At 34.9% G+C, this 22,231-nt stretch overlaps 1 protein-coding gene across 1 annotated transcript in view; it reads left to right on the top strand.

Moving 5' to 3' along the window:
- Window positions 1–12,955, top strand: part of Jabba (jabba) — a 44,512-nt gene extending 31,557 nt beyond the window's left edge. The window contains exons 6-9 of the mRNA XM_069827037.1: window positions 2,574–2,675; window positions 5,884–5,997; window positions 8,627–8,740; window positions 11,350–12,955. Of these exons, the coding sequence (XP_069683138.1) occupies window positions 2,574–2,675; window positions 5,884–5,997; window positions 8,627–8,740; window positions 11,350–12,351 (1,332 nt within the window). The 3' untranslated portion in view covers window positions 12,352–12,955. The remainder of the gene's footprint in view (window positions 1–2,573; window positions 2,676–5,883; window positions 5,998–8,626; window positions 8,741–11,349) is intronic.
- Window positions 12,956–22,231: the final 9,276 nt, after the last annotated feature.

Consider the following 22,231-nt stretch of genomic DNA (forward strand, 5'->3'; position numbering starts at 1 on the left):
CCGCTCTTGTAACGTATATTACTATTACGTTGTCAAAAATACTCGGGCGTAAACATTTTGTGTCATGATGCCTTACCGGTATGTGGGGGCTTGGATTGTCGTTGCACCAGACAACGTTGTACTGTTTTCTGCTTTCTTCAGACAAAAACGCATTCTACTAAATCGGCGGAGCAGTGTAAATGTCGAAGTAGCTATTCGCAGTTTGAAAATTGTGATATCGTGACATTCAATAATAACTGTAAACATTGATAATGTTTCTTTTAAAATAAACATTGTCCTAGCTGGTCATACTATATGCTGTCATAACTCCTTAACCTTCGAAAGTGTTTCAGGATGTCAAGGCCGGTAGGTACGTATTATGTAAACATGGGGCAGGTAGCAGTCGCTCATTGCGGTCGTAAAGATTGGTAATTGAGCTCTTCGGTTCAATGAGATATTCTTGATAGGAGGAGGAGGGGTCCTAAAACATGCGTAGTAATGAAATTCTTACGTATTTCCACATGACGTCATGTGCGAGAACCGCAGGGTTCATGGCAGTTCGTTTACATCTAATAATAAGTTGAAATTTGTTTGTGTTATGTTTGTTTATTTTTACCGTAGCTCTTTACTTTTGTGTATTGACAAATAATATAATACAGAACAATAGCGATTTAGTTTATTATAGTGATGTTAGAATCTAACTAAACTGTTTTCCCGACTTAATCATGTGCTGTGAGAAGTACGAATCTTCCTAAATTCATATGAAGTATTACAAAAGCCAAAAGGTAATGGGAGAAAACGAGGAATATCTATTGTTAGCAATGTCGTAATAAATTTCGCATTTTTGTGTGGTAACTATGACTACAGAACCGTTCAATTACGAACAGTTTAAAAGTGGAAATGTTCGCATAAGTACAAGATAACGTTAAACATTTGATACAGGTTTTAAAAAACCATGAATTTTCAGGTATTAAACCCTTTTTCTCAATACTACTGTTCCGATACAATTGTAACTCATACGAGGTAAACCCTGGCGCAAGCAACCCGCAGCGCATATTTTTAAGGTCTTTTTTCCTATTTTATATGGAAAGTTATTGACCTTAGTAGAGCATGCTTGACGTGCAATATCTTCTGGTTCTATAGGCGTTTGAACACCCATGGTCTAGTATATAGAGCCACGAAGCTTGGGGGTGATGAGAGTACTGGAAACAATAATCTGTGCCGGTACTATTTCGCATTGTCTGTGATGAGGCGATAGTAGCGATCCTAGTGGTTAGCAACTATCTCTGGATGCACATCCCTACGTATTGAACTTGGTGACTGTACATACTAGACTGTACTATTACTCTCTATTTCTATTTTCTGTTGCCAGCCGGAAACGAAGAGCAATATTGATTTCAAGCTACTGCTCAATCGCGAACATGTAAAGATGTTAATTTACAGTCACAAAAAAAATAGTTTTGTATATTGTAAATTTACAAATATGTGAAATTGTCAACTCTTGGTGTGTAAAATTATATCTGAAGGAAAGTGTAAATTCTTCATCACTCTTCATTTTACAAAATAAATAGATAAATACATACAAAATTGCATACGAGTACATAAATACCTGAATATGTGCATGTATAAATAAATATGTGCATAGATGTATGCATTAATACGTGCATGCATGCATAAATAAATACGCGTATACATGCATGCATAAACGAATACGTGCATACATGCATAAATGCATGCATAAATTAATTAATACGTGCATGCATGCATAAACAAATATGTCCGTGCATGCATAAATACATAAGTGCATGCGTGAATAAATAAATACGTGCATAAATAAATAAGTGCATAAATAAATACGTGCATGCATAAATAAATAAATAAATAAATACGTGCATAAATAAATAAATAAATGTATGTATGTATTCATTCACACTGCAAATGGGTATATACCCGGTGGCAGTGGTAACTAATCACACTCAATAATGACAATTAATAATAAACACAACTAATAAAAGCAATAATTAATAATAATAATAATAATAATAATAATAATAATAATAATAATAATAATAATAATAATAATAATAATAATAAAATAATAATAACAAGGAGCATCCTAAATTAAATGAAGCATGGTCACTTAAAATAACATTTAAAGTAAATCTAATTTGTATCTTAACCCTAAGTTCGAACTAAGACCCACGAGTGTGACAAGTTCATACCTGCACAAGTATCTTTCGGCACTACACTACACTGTGCATAAATAAGTAAATACGTGCATATATAAATGAATACGTGCATAAATAAATATTTAAATAAATAAATAAACCTTGCAGTGCTTCATATGTCAATACTTATCAGTATTTAGAGAAGGTTCATTCTGCATTTTCATTTAGAGAAAAGTGTAGGCTACTAACTTCATGAAGGTATATAGTTTATAAATGCACAATAATATGCATTATACGTAATTAAAATAATACAAGTGGAACCTCTATATGTCAGGACTTGGCGTCACATTTAGTTGATTATGTAATACTATTAAGTTTTCATGTTCATATGATAGAGCTATTTTACAGATTTTATTTCTTGCACAGGTGCGATACATTCAAATTCGGCGACGACGCTTACGATCCCTGAAATACGTGGGGCTCAAGAACTTCAAGAGTTGGCAGCGATCGGAGCAAAAAAAGAAACAGGTGAGTACTCCCAAAATGAAACGAGCCCGATATGGCATAAAATTGCTAATATTAATTCGTTTCTCATTTTATTCGAACAGTAAGGATAGTAAGTGATATTGTAAGCTTGTCTTCAGAAGTTGCATCCTTCTTATCCCGCCTTCGGCATTACAAAAATATTTGAGTGATTAGTATGATATATTCTAAATACTAAAGGCATATTTCACCAATGTCAATCAGATTTTTCTAGACGATCGTCAACTTAATGAAAAGTTAGTATTAGATGTCCAGCAATTATGTTGGCTGTTAATCGTACCTACTGTTAATATTCCGGGACGAATTGAGTAGGGCTATACTTCTGATTGTTTCAATACATAGGTGCTATAAATGTTGTTATAATTGGTCTTAAATAGTCTTAAAAATATTTTGTTTTCATAAAAATATTCTTTTCTAAATGCAAGATTTGACGAGTCTGAGTTTTTGTTCAAAATTTCCACATTCAATTTTAATTGAAGTTATGCTTTTTGAAAAACCTCTGTATATATAACATTATAGTTTATTTTAATTGTGTAGATTGTTTTAACAAGACTTATTGTTGATGTCTAGTCAACTGTCCGAAGACAGGTTTCAACCTTATAAGTGACACCAATAATGTACCACTCATGAGGCAACTAAGCCAGAAGATAATGAGATAGAGTGGTCACTTTCTTTCCCCCTCCACTGCATACATCGCTGATGAGAGACTATTTCGTAATCAGTTTCCATGAACTTCTTGTGCCACGAATTACGAGTATTACAAAAGTAATTAGGGTGGCGCTCTTCATACTTGTTCCTGAAATTTCGTTGGATCTGTGTGTGTCTATGAACTCCTGGGGAGTAACCATTTTCTGGAATTGCCGAACAGCTAGAGCAGGGGTCATCAGCACAGAGCACGCTGGGGCTAGAGTTTCTTACCCGCGGAAAATGCAGTGCACCATGGTGCACTTCGTAGCTGCTAGCGGGTATGCTCTCTATCTCTCCCTGCTGCACGACGGTGCACACGGGACGGCACCGCGAACCCTTTGCACATTTCAGCGAATGCTGATGACCACTGAGCTAGAGCGTTGGTTTTCGACGCTGGGAACCGGGGTTCGAATCGTGGGATGTCCATGCAGGATTTGTGGTGGACAGAGTCTATGTTAGGAGGTAGGTTTTTGTGGGTACTTCAGGTTCCCCTGCTAGAATTATACCATTGTTCAATTAATAATCAAACTGATGCGTTGTAAACCACCTGCACCAAGGGAAAGACTCTTGGCAAAGAAGTACGTGTTCCTCCTGGAGGTGGATATTGAGTGAATGACGCAAAAGTGAAGTACCCACCATTGAAAAAAAAATCGTAACTTAAATTTATCATTATCGACAATATTTAAGAATTCAATTCACTTTGTAGACTGGTCACACATACACATAATATATTATATGGAAAGTGATTCTACTGAATTTCTGTGTTAGTTACAAGCAATGAATGGACAAAATATTATGTCACGGCCTCCTTGCTACAAAATATAAGACGACCAAGTAGCTTTTTGATGGCTGTGATCGGAAACGAGAACGGCAGCGTTAAAACTTGGCCAACTCTCCGTTCCCGTTCACGAGCTCCGGCAAACTTCTCGTTAATTATCAATGCTAACATTTAAATACATTTGTTTTAAATTTTTTTCCGTTCTCATTCTCGTTGTCTTTCCCGGTTTGTTGTGACCCAGCCTTTACTGGCATTACGGACTTGCCCAACCAGTCATAAATCGAGGGTACGCCAAGGATCGAACCCGAGTTCACAGGATTAAAAGTTCAGTGCTTGTAGTCACTGACCACCTTGGCGAAATAATTTCGATTTAAGTGTCCAGACATACGAGATCGCCTATAACAAATTTCGAATAATTAAATTCATTGTGACCAGTTTTGCTGCCTTTTTTAGTTTTTGAGTTCTCTTTCTCTGTAATAGCTCGTTGCTTTGAATAGGAATCTAATTGATCTAAGTCGGTTATGAAGTATTAAAATGCCAAATGAAATATTTATAAATGATGTAAGATAAATCATGCATTGTGAGAACATGCACTTACTGTTACAAATTTAATCATGTAATGTACTCGTACTCTTCTAAAGAAATCATAAACATATGAATTGACACGCGTGGACTCTTGGAGATTCCGCCCATACGCACTCCTACATTCTTAGCGGTGGAATGTGATGGCGGCACAATGCTAAATAGCTCTAAGTAGCCTATAGGCTGTTTCCTAACACATCAAAGGCGGCGTTGATGTGAGGAACATGCATGTAAATCGCAACTCAAGTAATATAACACTAATCGGCCAAATAAAAATAGAATTACGCTCTAATAATTTCCAAGGTGAATGTAGCGCCCCACAATCTCTTTCCAGCAGCCACCATGGAGATTCTGTGTTTGTTATACCATAGCTCAAAGCCTCGGCGCTAGCGCGCTAGTCTTCTTCTACGCAGCCGGGTTCGAACTTAGGCTAGTTGTTGTAGAATTTGAGGCGGACAAAGCAGACTCGGAGATTTTCACAGGGTATTCCCGTTTTCCTCTTTCATTCCAACAACACACTTCACCAATCCCTCATTTCATCTATCATCTGCAATGGATGCTGGAATGAGCTCTTTAAGGATAGTACGGGTTTCCGATGCTGATAAAGTAAGGTCTTGGGGCTCCAGGCCCTGAAACTTAATCAGGTAGGCCTACACGTCTGGGAATGGGACCTGGCTCTGCCAAGAGCTGAGGCAGGATGGCCCACCTGTCAGCATCGGATTCACGAATGTCGTCTAACTTGGATAATCATCGCATGTATAAGGTTCACAATGATCAATTTAAGCCTATATGCAAGAATTCGTCTTGGGTCCAGCTCTCGAAAAGTCAAGCCAAGCAACCTTAGTTCTAACACACAGCCTACTATGTTAGGTGAATGATTAAAATATTGTCTTTTCAATTACCTTCAGACTTAAGACTCGGTTTATTGGTTTAGTTTTCTGAATATACACACTGTTCTTCATTATAAAGTGGAAAATAACATTAGAAATGAGGGAATTAATCACCCTTATTAGTGATAACATTCTTCACTTTCTATGCTACTTCAGGAGATATCGTTTGTCGAAAGTTAATTAACTCTTAAGTACTTTTATTTTCATTGTTTCTGATATCACCACGTTCTCCATTAAAACGGCTCTTCCTTTTCAGGCTGAGGGCTACACAATCCTGCATGCAACCTTATTTGACCCGATGAAACGTCTGGCCACGTTCACAGGCGTTGGGCGAATATTTTCCAACTTTCTCGACAAGTCTGTGCCTCAGGTAATTTTTTTTTCATTTGCTGGCGCCTGAAACGACTAGCCACTTCGGGGGGGGGGGATGAATGAAAGTTTTCTGGTAACTAGGAGTAAAATTAAAACAGATTTGTCACTAAAACTTACGTGCTCTACTTTGAGATACAGCACTAAAATATACATTTGAAAATACTCCTTCGTAACATAACCTTAAAGCCTGAAGCATTGGATGATTGAACTCTGAATATCGCGAATTAAAAAGTACTTAAAGGCAACATAGTGAATAGTACAGTGTGTGTTCATTCGGCTAGTATGCACATATGGTTCGCCGCGAGCCGGTATTAGCTCGTGTGAACTATTCTCGTGGAGACCGCATGTTATTCAATAAATGAGTCTGAGCTGTATATTTCGTATATTATTTAATACGTCATTTCATTAGCAGTCGTTAGCAATAATTGTTTTATCTTGCGTTAGCAATAATTGTTTTATATTTTCTTACTACAATAATTGTTTCATATTTCGTTAGCTATAGTAGTTTTATATTTCGTTAGCAATAATTGTTTTATACAGGGACATCATTTTATTTTTACTTCAATTTTTATTGTACCTGAGTTTTTTTAATGTACTTCCCTCCCACTCCTTCTACTAGTAAACTTCCACTCGTATTCCACACAGAACCAAGCCCGCTTATGGAATCAAAGTCGTCTTACGGCCACAGTATGCAGTACTGATTGAGTATAGTACGTGCCAGAAATATGGTCGTATTTTCCAGTGAATAAAGTGCATTCATTATTGAATAATGTTTTCGCACAGGTACTGTGTCCGTTTGGTTACGTCGCTTCCCGGTTTCCCCACACGTTTCTGCTGGCCCCTCTGTAAAGGCTAGTGACTGGGCTGTCAGCTCTTTTCTGAAAACATTTGCTGTCAGAAATTGGACGTCTACGTAATATTATGCAACTGTTTAAAATAATTTAAATAAAAGGGCCTCGTTAAGTAATTGTCTCGTGATTTCCCCCACTTTCTACGACCCTGTGACATAACTACTTGGACGGACAGTAGATAGCAATCTGAATAAATTTATATGTGCGAATCGGGCGGAAGTGAGGATTGAATTTACAATAGGTAAGGTACTCTATTATAGAGTAGGTACAGAATTATTTCAAGAAACACAGGATTATGCCCTCCCCTCATATCGACTGATGCTTTGCATTATTTATTTTGGGGTTACTGTAAAACAATTGTTTGTTAAACATCCTACAGCAATGGAAGAATTAAATAATTATATTCCACAAACAATATATTCAATTTGAGAATATATGCTTAAAAACGTTTTCGATACTATGTACACAAAAGAACTGAAGCATGTATCGAAATGAACGGCCATCATTTTCAACAATTTGTTTAAATATCTCGATTTTGTTTATTTTTCAATTTAAATGCACTCTCCATATTGTATGATAATATGCTGTAGACAGTGTACTATACACTGCATAATGAATACGTCCGCCTGGATAGTTCAGTTAGTGAATAAAAACACTTATTGTTAATACTGTACTGTATTTTGAGTAAATAAAAACCTAACGAAAATTATCAAACTGAAAATCGTAATAGTTCTTAGTTTAAGTAAATGGATGCACTACTTTTCTTCCCTCCTAAACCTAGTAAAGTGATTTGTTTGTATTTCTAGTATCATCAAACTCCGGTCGTGGAAGGGGATAACGTAGTGTTTGCGGTTCTCAACCGTTAATCCGAAGGTATAGTCAGGTTAATATTGGAAATGTTAGTAAAAACAAAATGATGACCCGGTATTTCGTTAGCAACAATTGTTTTATATTTCGTCAGCAATAACTATTTTATATTTCATTAGCTATTGTTGTTTCATACTTCGTTAGCAATATTTGTTTCATGTTACGTCGTTGTAAACTTTATAATGAGGTCGGTGGCCGCCACTGTGAACTGCTAGTGTAGAAAATGTAATGTCTAAATGTAAAATTGTATGTAAAAAAAAGTCATAAGAAACCTGCAAAATAAGTGGACTAATACCAGAAAAATCAAAACAAACCCACATCCAAATAAAACGTGAAAAGTCAAGCGACAAGCAAACATTGTCTTGCGTATGTTTCGTGTACGATGGGTGGCCTATCAATAAGAAGTGAACTTCTGCATGTTCTAGCGGCGAAAAAGGAATTTCCGATCACTATTTCATTAGCAAAATGTGTTCCTAATACTTGTAGCACCTACTTCCGATCCTGTAACGATGTGCTCATTAACACCCTATTAGGTATGCTGATAAAAATAACTACGAAATTATCTCGAGACTGAGCACCGAATGTTGTTCGAAATTCATAACTTTCGTATTTCAGATGCAAATTGAACTATGGATCTTTTTAAAATATAGTGGCACTGTTAATGAAAATCTCGCTCGAGACAGATATGTTTAGTTTGTAAAATATTATAATGTTAAAAATATATTAATGGTATATTCTTGGGCTTACGACATGCCGAAAGTTGCTGCCAAAGTGAAATTAGCGTCAATGTAAAAAGACTTAATATTGTATTAGATTATAGAACTGTTTTAACGTAATTGTTTCTGTCTATATGTGATAGGACAAAAGTAAGATTTTCTAAAATACGTTCTTACTTTCAACTATTTCTAGGAATTTAATGAAGAACATTACAGTGATGAATCGTCGGACGACAGTGAAGATATAATACAAAAAATTAACCGCATGTGTCATGACTATTTCAGCGATGAAGATTCAGACTATGAGGTACACAACGTTCGAAGACGATGGCATGATTATTTATTAGAATTGGATGTGGAATTGCGAGTTTTTTTAATATAATTCACGTAAAATGGTGATGGTTATTTAGTCTAACTCTTAAATTAATTGTAATTTCTAATATCTTAATATTACTAGCCAGTATTTAAAATATTAGACTACTTAGTTTTAGTAGTAGATATTCGCTTTTTTGTTGCAAAAATAGACTATAAGAATTTCATGGACTTTTCAGCGTTACTGATGCTGAAGAATGGTCTTTGACGTGCATTTTAATTGCAATGCAGCTTTTCTCAATCTCTGGACAGATTTAGTACAAAGCTGTTCGTGGATATTGCGCAATAAATTAATTTAACTAATGATTAACGGTTCTGCTTTTGGAAACAATACAAAATGGTTATTTATTCCAAACAGGCTCTTTATCTTCTTGAATTCTTCTTTCGTAAGCTGAAGTGACAAATTGAACTGTTTTATGTGAAAACTTTCTCTTGTAGAAGAAATTTGAAAATATTTAACGAACTCGTAGGCCTATTCATTTTTGTTACCATAGTAACCATAACCATAGTGGTTCTGTGTAAAACTAAGTATTGCACTAAGATATGTTCTCGATGATTTCAAAATTCGCACGACATGAAATCACTGTTTCGTGCAGATATTGCAATAATCAGTCGTATTTGAGGCGGACAATGATACTTTGCTTCTTGCGTATTTTTTATATCATCATATCGCTGTTTGTTTTATAAAGTACATGGAATGACTTCAGATTTTCAATAGAAATGCACATGAAGTTTATTCACCAGTGTAAAATGAAACCAATAATTTCTTCAGATTAGTATCCTGTTCCTGAACCGCAGCTTTCAAGTGTTAATACATTGGCGTAAACACGGGGTTGGAGGTCCTCTCCCCGTTTTTCGATAAATATTTTAAAATTATATTAGATTCATTAAAGCGTGAAGAAACAAATAATCATTGGCGTTGCGAGTACCTACGATGCTGAAATAAAAGTAGGTATCGTTGGACTGTTATACCGACAATAATTGAAGACCACGCATTTCAAATGTGCTAAGTATCAATTTTTCAAACTTCATTTTATTCAACATTCATATGTGAATATCATACTAAATTGTCATTGACGTAGCTCAACTGAGAGTCATTCGTGCGCCGAAGGACTGTCTTGTAGGTATATCACCATGCATTGCACAGTGTGTTTTTATAAATATCTCAGAAAGTTGTTTTTGGCACTTAGCACATTCAGAATGTTAAGTTCTCAATTACCTTTATTAATAATAACAAATCCTTTATAATATTTCTGCTGACACTGTTTCAAATTGACGGATTATTTTGAGATAAATTGTTAAGCGACCGTTCTCAACACAAGAACTTCATTAAGTAATTTATTTAGGGTCGGCTTCTGTTGATTCACTCTGCAATGAGGGCGAATGGAGTTTGCTTCATAATAACTTGTGGGAAGTCTAAATTACGTTTAAGTTTCATAATATTAAACAATAATTTGTTACCGTCTTTTAAATATGTTGCATGTAATTTATGGACAAATTTGCCAAGTTATGCTCCAAAACTTAGCAGTCCCCCTTCTTAAATTCCTGGTTACTCCACTATTATAACTCTTTTCATGCAACTTAGTTCATGGAGGTCGCAGCTTTTTAGATGTCAAAAACAACACGAGCCATTCGTGCTTAAGCAATGTTGCGTAGTTGCAATATTAAGAATCAGTCGCTGTCATTTAAGGTAAGTTAAATATTAGGCCTACATGCGCCCAGACAAAATATTGCAGCCATAAAAAAAGATGAGACGTATGAACTAAGTCGCGTGAAAACCATTATAACATAAAGTTGATGTTCATGCTGAGCGCCTGAATTCATCATATAATAGACAGCTCCTTCACACTCAAGAATCGAAGTCGTTACTTATAGTCTATTCAGCTTGAAAACGAGTAAACCGAATTTTAGCCATACAGAAAGTGAATAGTCGTACTTAGCCAACAACTTTGTAAACGATCCTTCTTACAGTACGATTATTTAGTCCTGACAGTCGCCAACAATGTGCGCCTGGGTCAGGAGAGTCCATTAAATTACGCCAAGGGATGTTCAGGTTAGTCTGTCGCCTGCAGTCAGAGCGGTCGGATGTCACTCATTCTGTATAGCATTGTGTTTCCAGTACAGTTAAGCTGTACTGCATTCCTTTACCGACCGCTCGCCCTCCGGAACTCTCCCCACTACTCCTACTACTTCCCCTCTTTCGCGTCGCTGAGCTGTCAGGACTAAATAAATAATCGGTCTGTACATGAGGACGAGTGTCGTCATGGAGAAACGCGTCTCTGCCGACAGTGCCTGCGGCTCTGAATGTACCACTTCGAAACACTAACTGACTTTCGATCTAACACAAAATAGGGCCTACATACAAGATCTATTCCTGTTTGAAATATCAGATTACAAATTGTGAAATACTTAATGTTATTGCATAATTCATGTTAATGGTGGTTCCATTTGATTATTTATTTTGTAAAGTCTCGTGTCTTCTGCTCAATATAAAGTTCTAGCTTTTTCTGTTCAATAATCTAAATTTTGAAAATGCATTTTCAGCCCAACAATGAATTTGATGAATCTCTGTCAAGTGACGAGAATGAGGTCGAGACGACAGAGACGACGGAGACGCAGGTTCCAACAGCCACAACGGACATTTCGTCAGATGAAAGCCAACAAACTGCAACAGAACCCACAGCCAATGAACCTCGCCAAGACGCAACAACCTTCCCTCCAAAAAACGTACATGGTCAGATTCAGCAGGTCGAACCGAACTCAATGTCATCCGATCCTCCTCGAGATGAAAGAGCTGCAACAAACCCTTCGACGAAGGAGAGTAACTTCACAGAAGAAACTTGTCAAGCTGAAGCTGACTCTTCTGTAGTTCAAAATAACCAATCCAAATCTCAAGTCTCATCAGATGAAGAATACAAGCAGAAAGCGAAAAATCCAATGAACGAACTGCAGCAGGCTATAAACGATCTGAAGACTGAAGAGGACGGCAACAAAGCAGAAACTGAAGATTCTGATCCTCACATAGTACAAGGAACTGTGGCTATATCTGCGGGAGTTAAAGAGGAAAACGAAGATAATATGGATGATAGTTCGTCCACAATATCCCTAGAATCGGCTGAAGCATGTTCAGAGACAACATCCCAAACTTATTACAGTCCCATCAGCAGTTCTTCCGTCACACCAGAGCCACTGTCACAGACCCAATTTCATTCACAACCCACATCTCCTACACCACAAGAGCAGTACTTTGAAGCTCCAACATTTCCTGATAAAGTAATGACCACGGAAGCACAAGAATTGCAGAACACCACTGAGCAGAAGATAAAAGCCACTGATATGAGCAACAATGTTCAGAATTGTAAGGAGCCTTCAGAGGAAATAGTCATAAAACAGGCAGACAAAATTGCACAAGTACCAATTTCTGCAGATAACAATGTTCCCAGATTGTTTGATTCGATATCTTCCCTGAATGATAGAAACGCTCTTGAAGATAATGTGAAAGGAAAAAATAAGTTGAACTCTTATCAAGTGGAAAAGAAGACATGAAATTTGACTTGCTTAAGACCCATTTTTGGATTATATATTTTGTATTAATAATTATGTACATATTTTAATCAGTGCCCTAATTTTATTTTGGTCATAAATATAGTCAAGTTGGAATCTTTCATGCATCGAAATTAAATTAATTAATTTTCTTCTATGCATTGAAATTTCAATCTTCTAACTTGGCAATTATAATCAGGTAGAGAAAGAAACTTACATCATGATGTAAATAAACATACTATAAGAAATAATGCAAACCTGTATCTAAATCAAATGGAGTCTGTGTTCACAGCGTATTTCTAAAATAGTTACTTCAATAATGTTTCTTCTGAATAGAAATATTGCTGCTATACACGTAAATTTCTCGTAATTAAACCCACTATATTCTATAACATAAAGCTGTGTTATAATTATTACATATCAATATTTTATTCCATTCATTATAAATGCTTGAATATATTTAAGAATACCTACCTACCTAGAACTTTCATTTTGTTTTCTATCTGTTGATTGTAGTAGTGAACTTTTAATAATAAATCAAAGATAGACGATGTTTTCATTGTTTTTACTCTGTTTTGATAATAAAGTATTGTGATTTCATGTATAAGTAATCTTTTTTTATCCCAGTTATGACTGGCAAGTCTCTCTTCACAGCTCACAGAGGAACTCTTTGCTATATGGCGAACATAATAGAATTTGCAGATATCGGTAGTCTGAAATATTAGAAAAGAATTTTCTTAGTTATTTAATAACTCGTGAGAAAACTCTTTTCATAAGTAGACTATGACAACATAATTCTGACAAATCAATGAATTGTTTGGGAATGATACCGTAAGTAGCGTAATTTTTTACCTTTTTTTCTGTTTATTATTATTACTGGTATTATTAGCATGAAATTTAGAAGTAGCAGTGCTTTTCTTCTGGAGAAAAATGGTGGTGAAACTCTATGTAGAATAAAAGGGGATGGGGAGATTCCAGTGCACGGGAATTTTGTCCTTTTAACCTCTTCTTCTTCATTAGCAGTTTATGTTGCTAAGCATCAGAGTGCCTCGTTTGTCCATTCCATCCACTCCTCTCGATCTTGGATCATTCTCTTCATCTCAATCTTAATTTTTCCGCACTTCATTTCGATTTTCTCTATTCTACCCTTCCATGTGTTTCTCGGCTGTCCTCTTCCTCTTCTACCCTACACCCGCATTTCCATGCATTTCCTGTCCTCACTCATTCTATTCACATGTCCACACCATTTCAACTGTCTCTCCCCTGCCACCTCACAAATTGCCTTTTTTCCTCGCTTGTATTCTCTCATTGCGTATCTTATCTCTTCTACTTTTTCCCGACTATTCTCCTCAGATATTTCATCTCCATAGCTTGGAATTTGCCGAGACATATCCTGGAGTGGTAAGCTTTCTGTGCCTTGCAACATGACAAGGATCAAGTTGCAAAGCTGCATTTTTGTTTTTATGCTGATTTCTCTCTTATCATGTGTTGCTCATTTGATAATATAGTCTACTATATACAGTCGCGAAACTCAATATGTAGTAAAAAATGCAAACATGGGTAGTTGCTCACCACTAGGATCGTTACTATCACCTCATCATCGCAGATCTCTCTCTTAGTAGACGACAAAATATGTTACATTTTCGTTGTGTTCTTTTGGAAAAATTAACACCTTCCTTCCATTATTGAAATATTAAATGCATAAAGTTAATTTATTATTTTAATGAAGTATATTAAATTCCACCATAAACTCGAAGATACCTGCAAAAAATAGGTTAATATTATTTTTGTTTGTGCAAAACGAACTGAAATTTACTATAATCGCTTCACTCATTCAAGATTATAGCGATAATTAACTATGAAACCAATAAATATTAATTTTCATTTCCCTTTACAACAATAATAATGGAAATATGAATTAATGGAGTAACTTACGTGTACCGGAACTTGTAGTGTAGACTTACGTAGTTAACAAAGTAGAATGAGGTTAAGCAATAATTATCACACCAGAATTGGAAATAAAACGTGATCAATAAATTTTATTGTAACAGACTTTTTCTACGTCTCTAGTGAAGTAACAAATAAAAATAACAACAAAATTAACAGCTATAATTAAAAACATATCCTTTGAAAAAAAAAGTAGGCCTAAGCAATAATAATCCCACCAGAATTGAAAATAAAACGTGATCAATAAATTTCATTAAATCAAACTTAATTTTTCTACGTCTCTAGTAAAATATTATTATTCCAATTATTGTATTTTAGCCATTAACATTTTCATTACAACCAATAACGAACATTTCACAAGCATCAATGTGAAATACGCAACGAGCTAGCACTCGATGGAAATACGACACAGTCCAAAGTCGACCGTGGACAGTCTATTGTTTCTAGTTGCTAACCGCTTGGAGTGCTTTATCACGAGATTTGCAAAAAATCACCTCAAGCTTCGCGACTGTATATAGTAGACTGTGATAATATTGCTGAGGCTACCTTCTTCGTCAGACTCATTACTCACTGCTTAATATAGTGTTTAGATATTCAAATGTTTCAACTCTAATTGCTTTCCATCACTTGTTATATTTAGATCTTCATTTTGCTTGTCCTCTTTAGTCACATTACTTTACTCTTTTCGTTATTTGGGTATGTCTGATATAAAAATGATATCAGCATATAGTAGAGCTTGAAGGTATATTCATTGTAACCTCCAACCTCCTGATTTTGTTCTATGGGTTCGTCACTTACACATTTTACCAATTCCATCTACATAAGAAGACCTTGAGTAGGATTGGGCTAACCTATTTTTCATCAAATTACAAGACTTTCAAGGCCTAGGAGGAGTAGGTCTACAAAGAAAAATTAAGTTAAAAACAAAATTATTGACAAATTTCTCTGTTTCATGATGAAAAATACAAAAAAAAAAAAAAAGTGCGTTTCTCGAGAAAAAAAACACCGAGTATTATTATTATTAGTTATTATTATTAGTTATTATTATTGTTATCGTTTTCGTTATTACTGCTGCTACTATTATAGCATCACTCAACATAATCACTATTACCCTATGATATGAATGTCCTGACTGACCAAACTTGATGCCAGACATTCCCATACACGCAAGATTTTTCTATATTCTACTGATACAACATATATAATAAATGTGGACTTTCTGCTAGAAGTGCGATGCATATGAAGTCTGTTAAGTCTTATTTTCTTTTAAGAGAAATGGGCTTCCTTTTCTTTTCTTCTTTTCCACTTTTTCTATTCAGCTTTCGTGACCTAAGTTAGAAACCGTAGTCCTTTAGTCTTAACATTTTCCACAATTGAAAATTAGGATTCACATTTAACCTGAGGTAACCTGAGTTCACTAGAGTAATAATGCATTTCAGACTCTGCAGTTCACAGGTAGGCTATATCAGCTGGATAAATTTGGTCTGTATTCTCACTTCAGATTCGAAAAGGTCATTCATCAATTGAAGATGGACTCCAACCCAGTAAAGAAAACAAACATATCCAAACAGTTTAACCAGCTTATCTATTGTTATGATCATACTCTGTCTTTAGAATTCAGTCAGAATTCTTGTTACTTTTACAGTGGTTACAGACAAAATATTAGTGTGTGTTGAATGAAATCATAAGGAACTGAAAATTGAATGTTTTGTGCAATACACATGTGCTTTATCAGTGAATGGTATGACAAAGCATGTACCTATATTGGTAAAATTGTGTTGGTGTAGTCATAAAGTGAATTACCGCCCTTCTTTCCATATCTGCATTTAGTTCCCTCCCTCCAATTTTACGTGGTGTTCTTTATCTGGTGATATCCAGTGTTTCGGAATTGATGTTTGCTCTAGCTCCGTCGAGAAAAACACATTTATTAGTCTCCAGAGCTGGACAGATAAGTGAACCTCCATGATACTAGTCACACACAGTCCCGAAATATTCGATATTCGTTTCTAATAAATGCAGAAATCCTAAAACCTCGAGCCATATCGTATATTGAAGATATTTTAACAATGTCCTGCAGAGACTAATATTAAAGTACAAAAACTTGAACATGCAAGTAAATTCAAACTGTATTGATAGTTTTCTAATATTTTAATACTAATGAATTATCGATATTTAGTTTAGGGAAAGGAGGTTTATCTACCTAGATAGAGGTAGGCCTACATACTATTTTTCTTATTGCTTTTATAATTTTTTGGGTGAATTCTCGTAATTTTTACTTTCCACTGAGGAACAGCTATAGGTCTAATGGTCTATGGTAAAATGTAGGTACCGGTACTTACACAGTTTTACCTCAAATTTGGTCCATGGTAAAATACTAATTTTTACTCCATTTATATTATTTTTGGGCCAGGGAAAAACCAAGGCTTCAAAAAAAAAAAAAAAAAACTCTAGAATTTTATTTAGTGATTTATAGTACTGTACTGTCATGGGGCTCACTGTGCTTAGCCTCCATTAATTATGTAACTATTGATTACCAGTTTATATACAAATTACTATGGTGCCAGTATTCTTGGTTTATCTTTCGACTCATTTCTTTCCCTTTTTACACTGCTGCAAAATGTTTCCAAGTACAAAAGATTGTTGTAGCGAGGGGCAAAAGAAAGTTAAAGGTACATTGCAACAATTTGCAGTTTGATTTTGAAATGAAATAAAACAAATCTACAGTTAAAAATGGAAATAAGTAGGTGACAGGCCATAGGCTATTCTCTCAAAGTGAAAATTAATAAAATATCACATCCCATCTGTAAAATATATGGAGAGGCTTGTTTTTTGTGCGTGCGTGCTTTTTTTCGCATGTGTGTGTTTTTTTTCTTTCTGAAATGAGGGCCTTTAATTAGGCGAACACAGCTCAAGAATAATGTTCGAAGATAACTAAAATTTGTCAGATTTTTCATCGTAAACGAAAAAAAAAGTCATAATTGACATTTTTGTTTTATTTTCCTCAACATCAAATTCTTAGAGTCGATAGTTTGGTTTATGTTATAATTGAGGACGTCACCCGAATAAGGGCGTATACAGCAAAATGTTGTTCTGATATAAACTGATTTCAATGCTTGTAAGTTGTTAGGTTCATCATAGTTGTGTCGAAAAAAATTATTCATTACTGTTAAATAGTTTCGAGGATATTTAAAACAAAATTATTGAAACATAACAGCAAACAGTATGTTCTGCTATTAGTAAATAAATATAATATGGAACTCAGTATACGCCCTTTTTCCGGCGACAGTATGTTTTAGTAGTGTTTTTAATTATTCTGATGTTCTAGGTGTCTAACTTTGCATGAAAATTAATTATGTATGAGAACATCTCGTATTTATTAATAATTTTGTCTTAAAAAGTAAAATAAAATAAATTCAACACAAAAAAATATACATTTACTATAACAAATTAAATAAAAATATTGAATAATTATGCAAGTAGGCCTACAAAATAACATTACATTTTCAGTTTATGGTTTTCTTGTTCTTATATGTTCTTTTCTTGTTCTTATATGTTCTTTTCTTTTTTGTGCATCATCACTATTGTTGCTAGAGTCATCTTCGCCATTGTGTGATGATGTCCTGGCTTCATTCAAAATTGAGTTCAGCCAACTTTGGCCATCTTCATCTAAAAATTGTAACAGTTCTCTTAAGTTCTTCGCCTTGGAGGGTTCCAAAGGCACTGGGTTCATTTGTGTTGGACTCAAAAGTTTCAGCTGCGACACTTCCATTCTCGTCTTTCAAATGTTGAAGGAAACAAAATGATGCCGAGTATGAGATTCAAGCTGAAAATACCCTTGATGTACTGTATTGCATTTGTTTATACTTTTGCATCATGATTGTATGAGAACGATTTAAGTGTGTACCCCCTTTTATCATTGAGGATTCACCAGTTTATTCTGAATTGTTGTTAATCGTTTCTCTAAAATTTGCAATAGAATCAATAGAAAGTTTCGACACACATTAATTTTTTCACCCCCATTATAGAAAACACTATATTTCCACAAATTATCCCTATTCTTGAATGATTGCAGTTTCTTAGTTTTTAGATTCACTCTTTCAAGGCAAGAAGTAATAAAACGATGTTGTTCTAATTTCGAACCCATGTCGCAAAAGAGTTTGAAAATAGACAATTGATCGTCCTTTGAAATTTCGTCTGTACAGATTTTCATATATCATGTTCTTACTGGTGTAATGACTTCTTTTCCATTTCCTTGTCTGTACAAGTTGTGTATGATTCGTCACTGTTTCTATTTATTTTCCTTTCTTCGGTTTTCTATTTAGTTTTGTTCACAAGCTTCTTTTTCGCCATATGTTCGGTCATGATTCACTGCTGCAACTGACAACCTGAAGTAGGTTTAAACATCGAATATTAGCCTACTACAGTACGGCTTGCAACAGCATGTGACTGCCGCTGTAGTAGGTGCATTCACTTGTTCAACGTAAATATTATGTAACATTGTGTCCTGTGTTACGTATTGAAGCTAGACTTGCGAAAATTTGCTACAGTGTACTATATGCATTCAAATATATAATCCCTTGATCGTCGGAAAACAGGCGTATAAGGATATACGCTGTTATTCGGGTGATGTCCTCAATTGTTCTCCTTCAATAAAACGTTTTCACATGTGATAAATTAAGGTTTCTAAGGTTGCTGTCAAAATTGAGGTTCTGTCATTAATGATGTCTTTACGGTAACTCTCATACCTTCCATTATTTAAATGTGAATAATTATCATTATTACTAAGAATATTGACTATATTATGTAAAACTTTATTTTGTAGAAGTATGTTGTGTCTGTACCTAAGGACGCTAATGGACCTCTAGTTGTTTCTTCAGATACCATACAGCATTTCTTAGCACAACTATCCAATAGAAGTAATTAAAACTGGTGGAAAAGGATTTGGTAGGAAAGCCATATGAGAAAAAATTATATAATACGCAATGAGCGTGTAGGTTTTTTAATTAAAAAAATAAGCCCAAACAATTGATAATATATCATATTAAAAACTGACCTGAAAACACACACTGCTCTAACTTCTTTTATAACTAGCTAATAATTAATTAATTAAAGCAATATTACAATGGTATCAAACTCGAGTTCTTACGCGTTAATTAAGAAATGAATGGGTTATTTATGAAAGGGCCTAAGTCTTCAATACCGGTACTAAATTGTTAGCAAATTTAAGAAAAACTGCTTACAGGCCAAAATTTTTAAATTAAGGCTGGAATAAAAATTGTATCATAAATTCTACTAAGCATTAAAGTGTGGAACTTAGTCCTCTTCATATCTAAATCGATGTATCTACACCCAAAGAGCAGTATTACATTACAAACTCATTTTCACAAAATTAGCGACTTAGGCCGTTTCATAAATAACCCATTCAAATAAAAGATGTGTTCAGGTATAGGTAATGCAGCCCTCTGTTCAAGTTCTTTACATACTTCCAACTGTGGTGGATATCTTGAGCTATAAAAGAAAAAAGTAGACCTACATATTTACTTGGTAAAAAAAAAAGCCACAAAGGTTATGATTTTGATAGGTGAGTGTGCATGTGTATTGAAACTTGTGTAATAACACTTGAGCAGGAAAATTGTCTCTCGTATTTAGGTATTGTGGTCAGAGCGTTTGCAATATTTTGTTCTTTCATTGCCTTTGAATGAGGCATAAAATACCCCGACTAATGAGACTATCTGAGTGTGTGCATAAGCTATGACATTTCATTAATTTTGAAAAACATCACCACTGAATTTTGCCAACTCATACCGATCTACTTTGCGAGAAGGAACAATTGAATTAATATTTCAGTGTGTCTAATTCTCAACTTCCTTCCATGCTTTCAATCCATGCTTTCAATCACTGATAACCTAATATAACAGAACTTGGAACTTAAATGTTACGAATTATCTTGAAAGAATAACATGATTACTCAAAGTATGGTGCAACAGTGTTGACTTCACGGAAGAAAAGAGTAAATTGAGACTTTTGGTGACAGGCGTGGTTAATAAGTAATCATCAAATCATCAATTATGGGGCAGAAGCATAACGTAAGTATCATTGTTTAGTTTTAATACAACGAATTTTAATGGTAAACAATAAAATAAAAAGGCTAGATGTAATGTTGCATTACTCTGCTCAATTGAAAAGTAAGATTGAAACTAATGCAACTTTAGATTTCTTGTCACCAAATTACTACACATTGTTGTATTTAATTTCATTTTTTAATTTTACATAAATTTTATTTACTGCATAAAACCACCCATAAAGCTAATTCGGCGGACATAGGTCTAAGTATTATCACTCAGATCTTTTTTCCTGATTAATTTTACACATGTGCACTACGTAGAAGTGAAACAAAAATGAAATTTAATCAAAACTCGTTAAATTAAAATACAATCATTGTCGGTGTATGCACAATGATGAGACAGATTGTAAAGTGACTAAAGAAAAGTTGTGGTCCAAGGCTGTGGAGTAACAGTTAGCACATCTGACTGAAACAAGCAGGTCTGGGTTCAAATCCTGGTTGGAACAAGTTACCTAGTTGGGTTTTTCTGAGGTTTTCCCTCAACCAATTGAAGCAGAATTGCTGGGTAAATTTCGGCGTTGGACCTCGGACTCATTTCACTATCATTAATTCACATATCATCATCATTCATACCATAGTCCAAGTTAAATTCAAGGTGTGGCGTGCTGTACACAAGTGTGCGGTCGTTCGGCTACCAAATCATTCACAGAACAGTAGTGGTAGGTACAGTAAGCCTCAGATTGCAGTGCAAGCCTTCGAGTCTCTCCTCCGTACAAGAGAAAAAAAAAGTTGTGAACTAAATATAACATTAATTGAAATAACGAGGAAGCTGGATTAGAATAATTGTTTGGAAGCAAAATGTAGCTGCATTTTCAATGTTTTTATTGAGTGGGTGATAGAAATGGGGGCACAGATTAACTTTGGGTCGGTATCAGTTCCAATTAGCCAACAAGCCCCTTCCTGACACTGCTCATCCCAATAAATCACCATCTCGTTGTTCCCAAATAAATCTTTGAATCTTAATGGATTATAAATAAACTGTTCATTTATAGATTTAATCACTTATTACCTATCGGTACAGTGTAAAATGTTACAAGAAAATGCACGAAATTTATGTTGGACTGTTTCCATTTTGCTTCAGGATTATTTTGGAAATTAAGTATTGGTGTATACTGTATGTAGGTACCTTACAGTACTGCTTTAAAAAAATACAGAACTTCGTAAGATGTTGCTTTTACAATTTAAAAAAATTGGGGACCAAAAATTGAAATAAAATCTCTGTAATCAATTTTCGTTACCAGTAGGCTATATGAAAATTTCTGAGTAACAATAGTGATAATCGGCCTGGGTAGCGTAGTGAGTATAGCGCTGACCTTTTGTGCTCGAGGTTGCGGGTTCGATCCTGACCCAGGTCGATGGCACTTAAGTATGCTTAAGTGCGACAGGCTCATGTCAGTAAATTTACTGACATGTAAAAGAGCTTCTGCAGGACTAAATTCCAGCACACCGGCGACGCTGATATAATCTCGGCAGTTGCGAGTGTCGTTAAATAAACCATAATTTAAATTTAATTTAATTTCTAATTAATCTATATCGAATTTAAAAATTGCGACTTCCACATATTTTCTACAAAATATGTTTTTATCGGATTTTTTTACAATGCAAGTCCTCGTTCGATATGCAGAAATGTAAGCATATGCAGCACTCTTAAAAGAATGCTACAAGCATAGTATACATTAATATTATGCTAATTTTAATTAATTTATTTAGAGCCAACTGTGGTAATAGATATGTATCATGTATATCGTTTCTCTTTCTCTGTCATGCATTGCGTTTTACTTTTGTTTCATTTCATGTTGACATAGGAGGCGT

Source organism: Periplaneta americana, chromosome 5 (genome assembly GCF_040183065.1).
Source record: "Periplaneta americana isolate PAMFEO1 chromosome 5, P.americana_PAMFEO1_priV1, whole genome shotgun sequence".
Classification (NCBI taxonomy): domain Eukaryota; kingdom Metazoa; phylum Arthropoda; class Insecta; order Blattodea; family Blattidae; genus Periplaneta; species Periplaneta americana.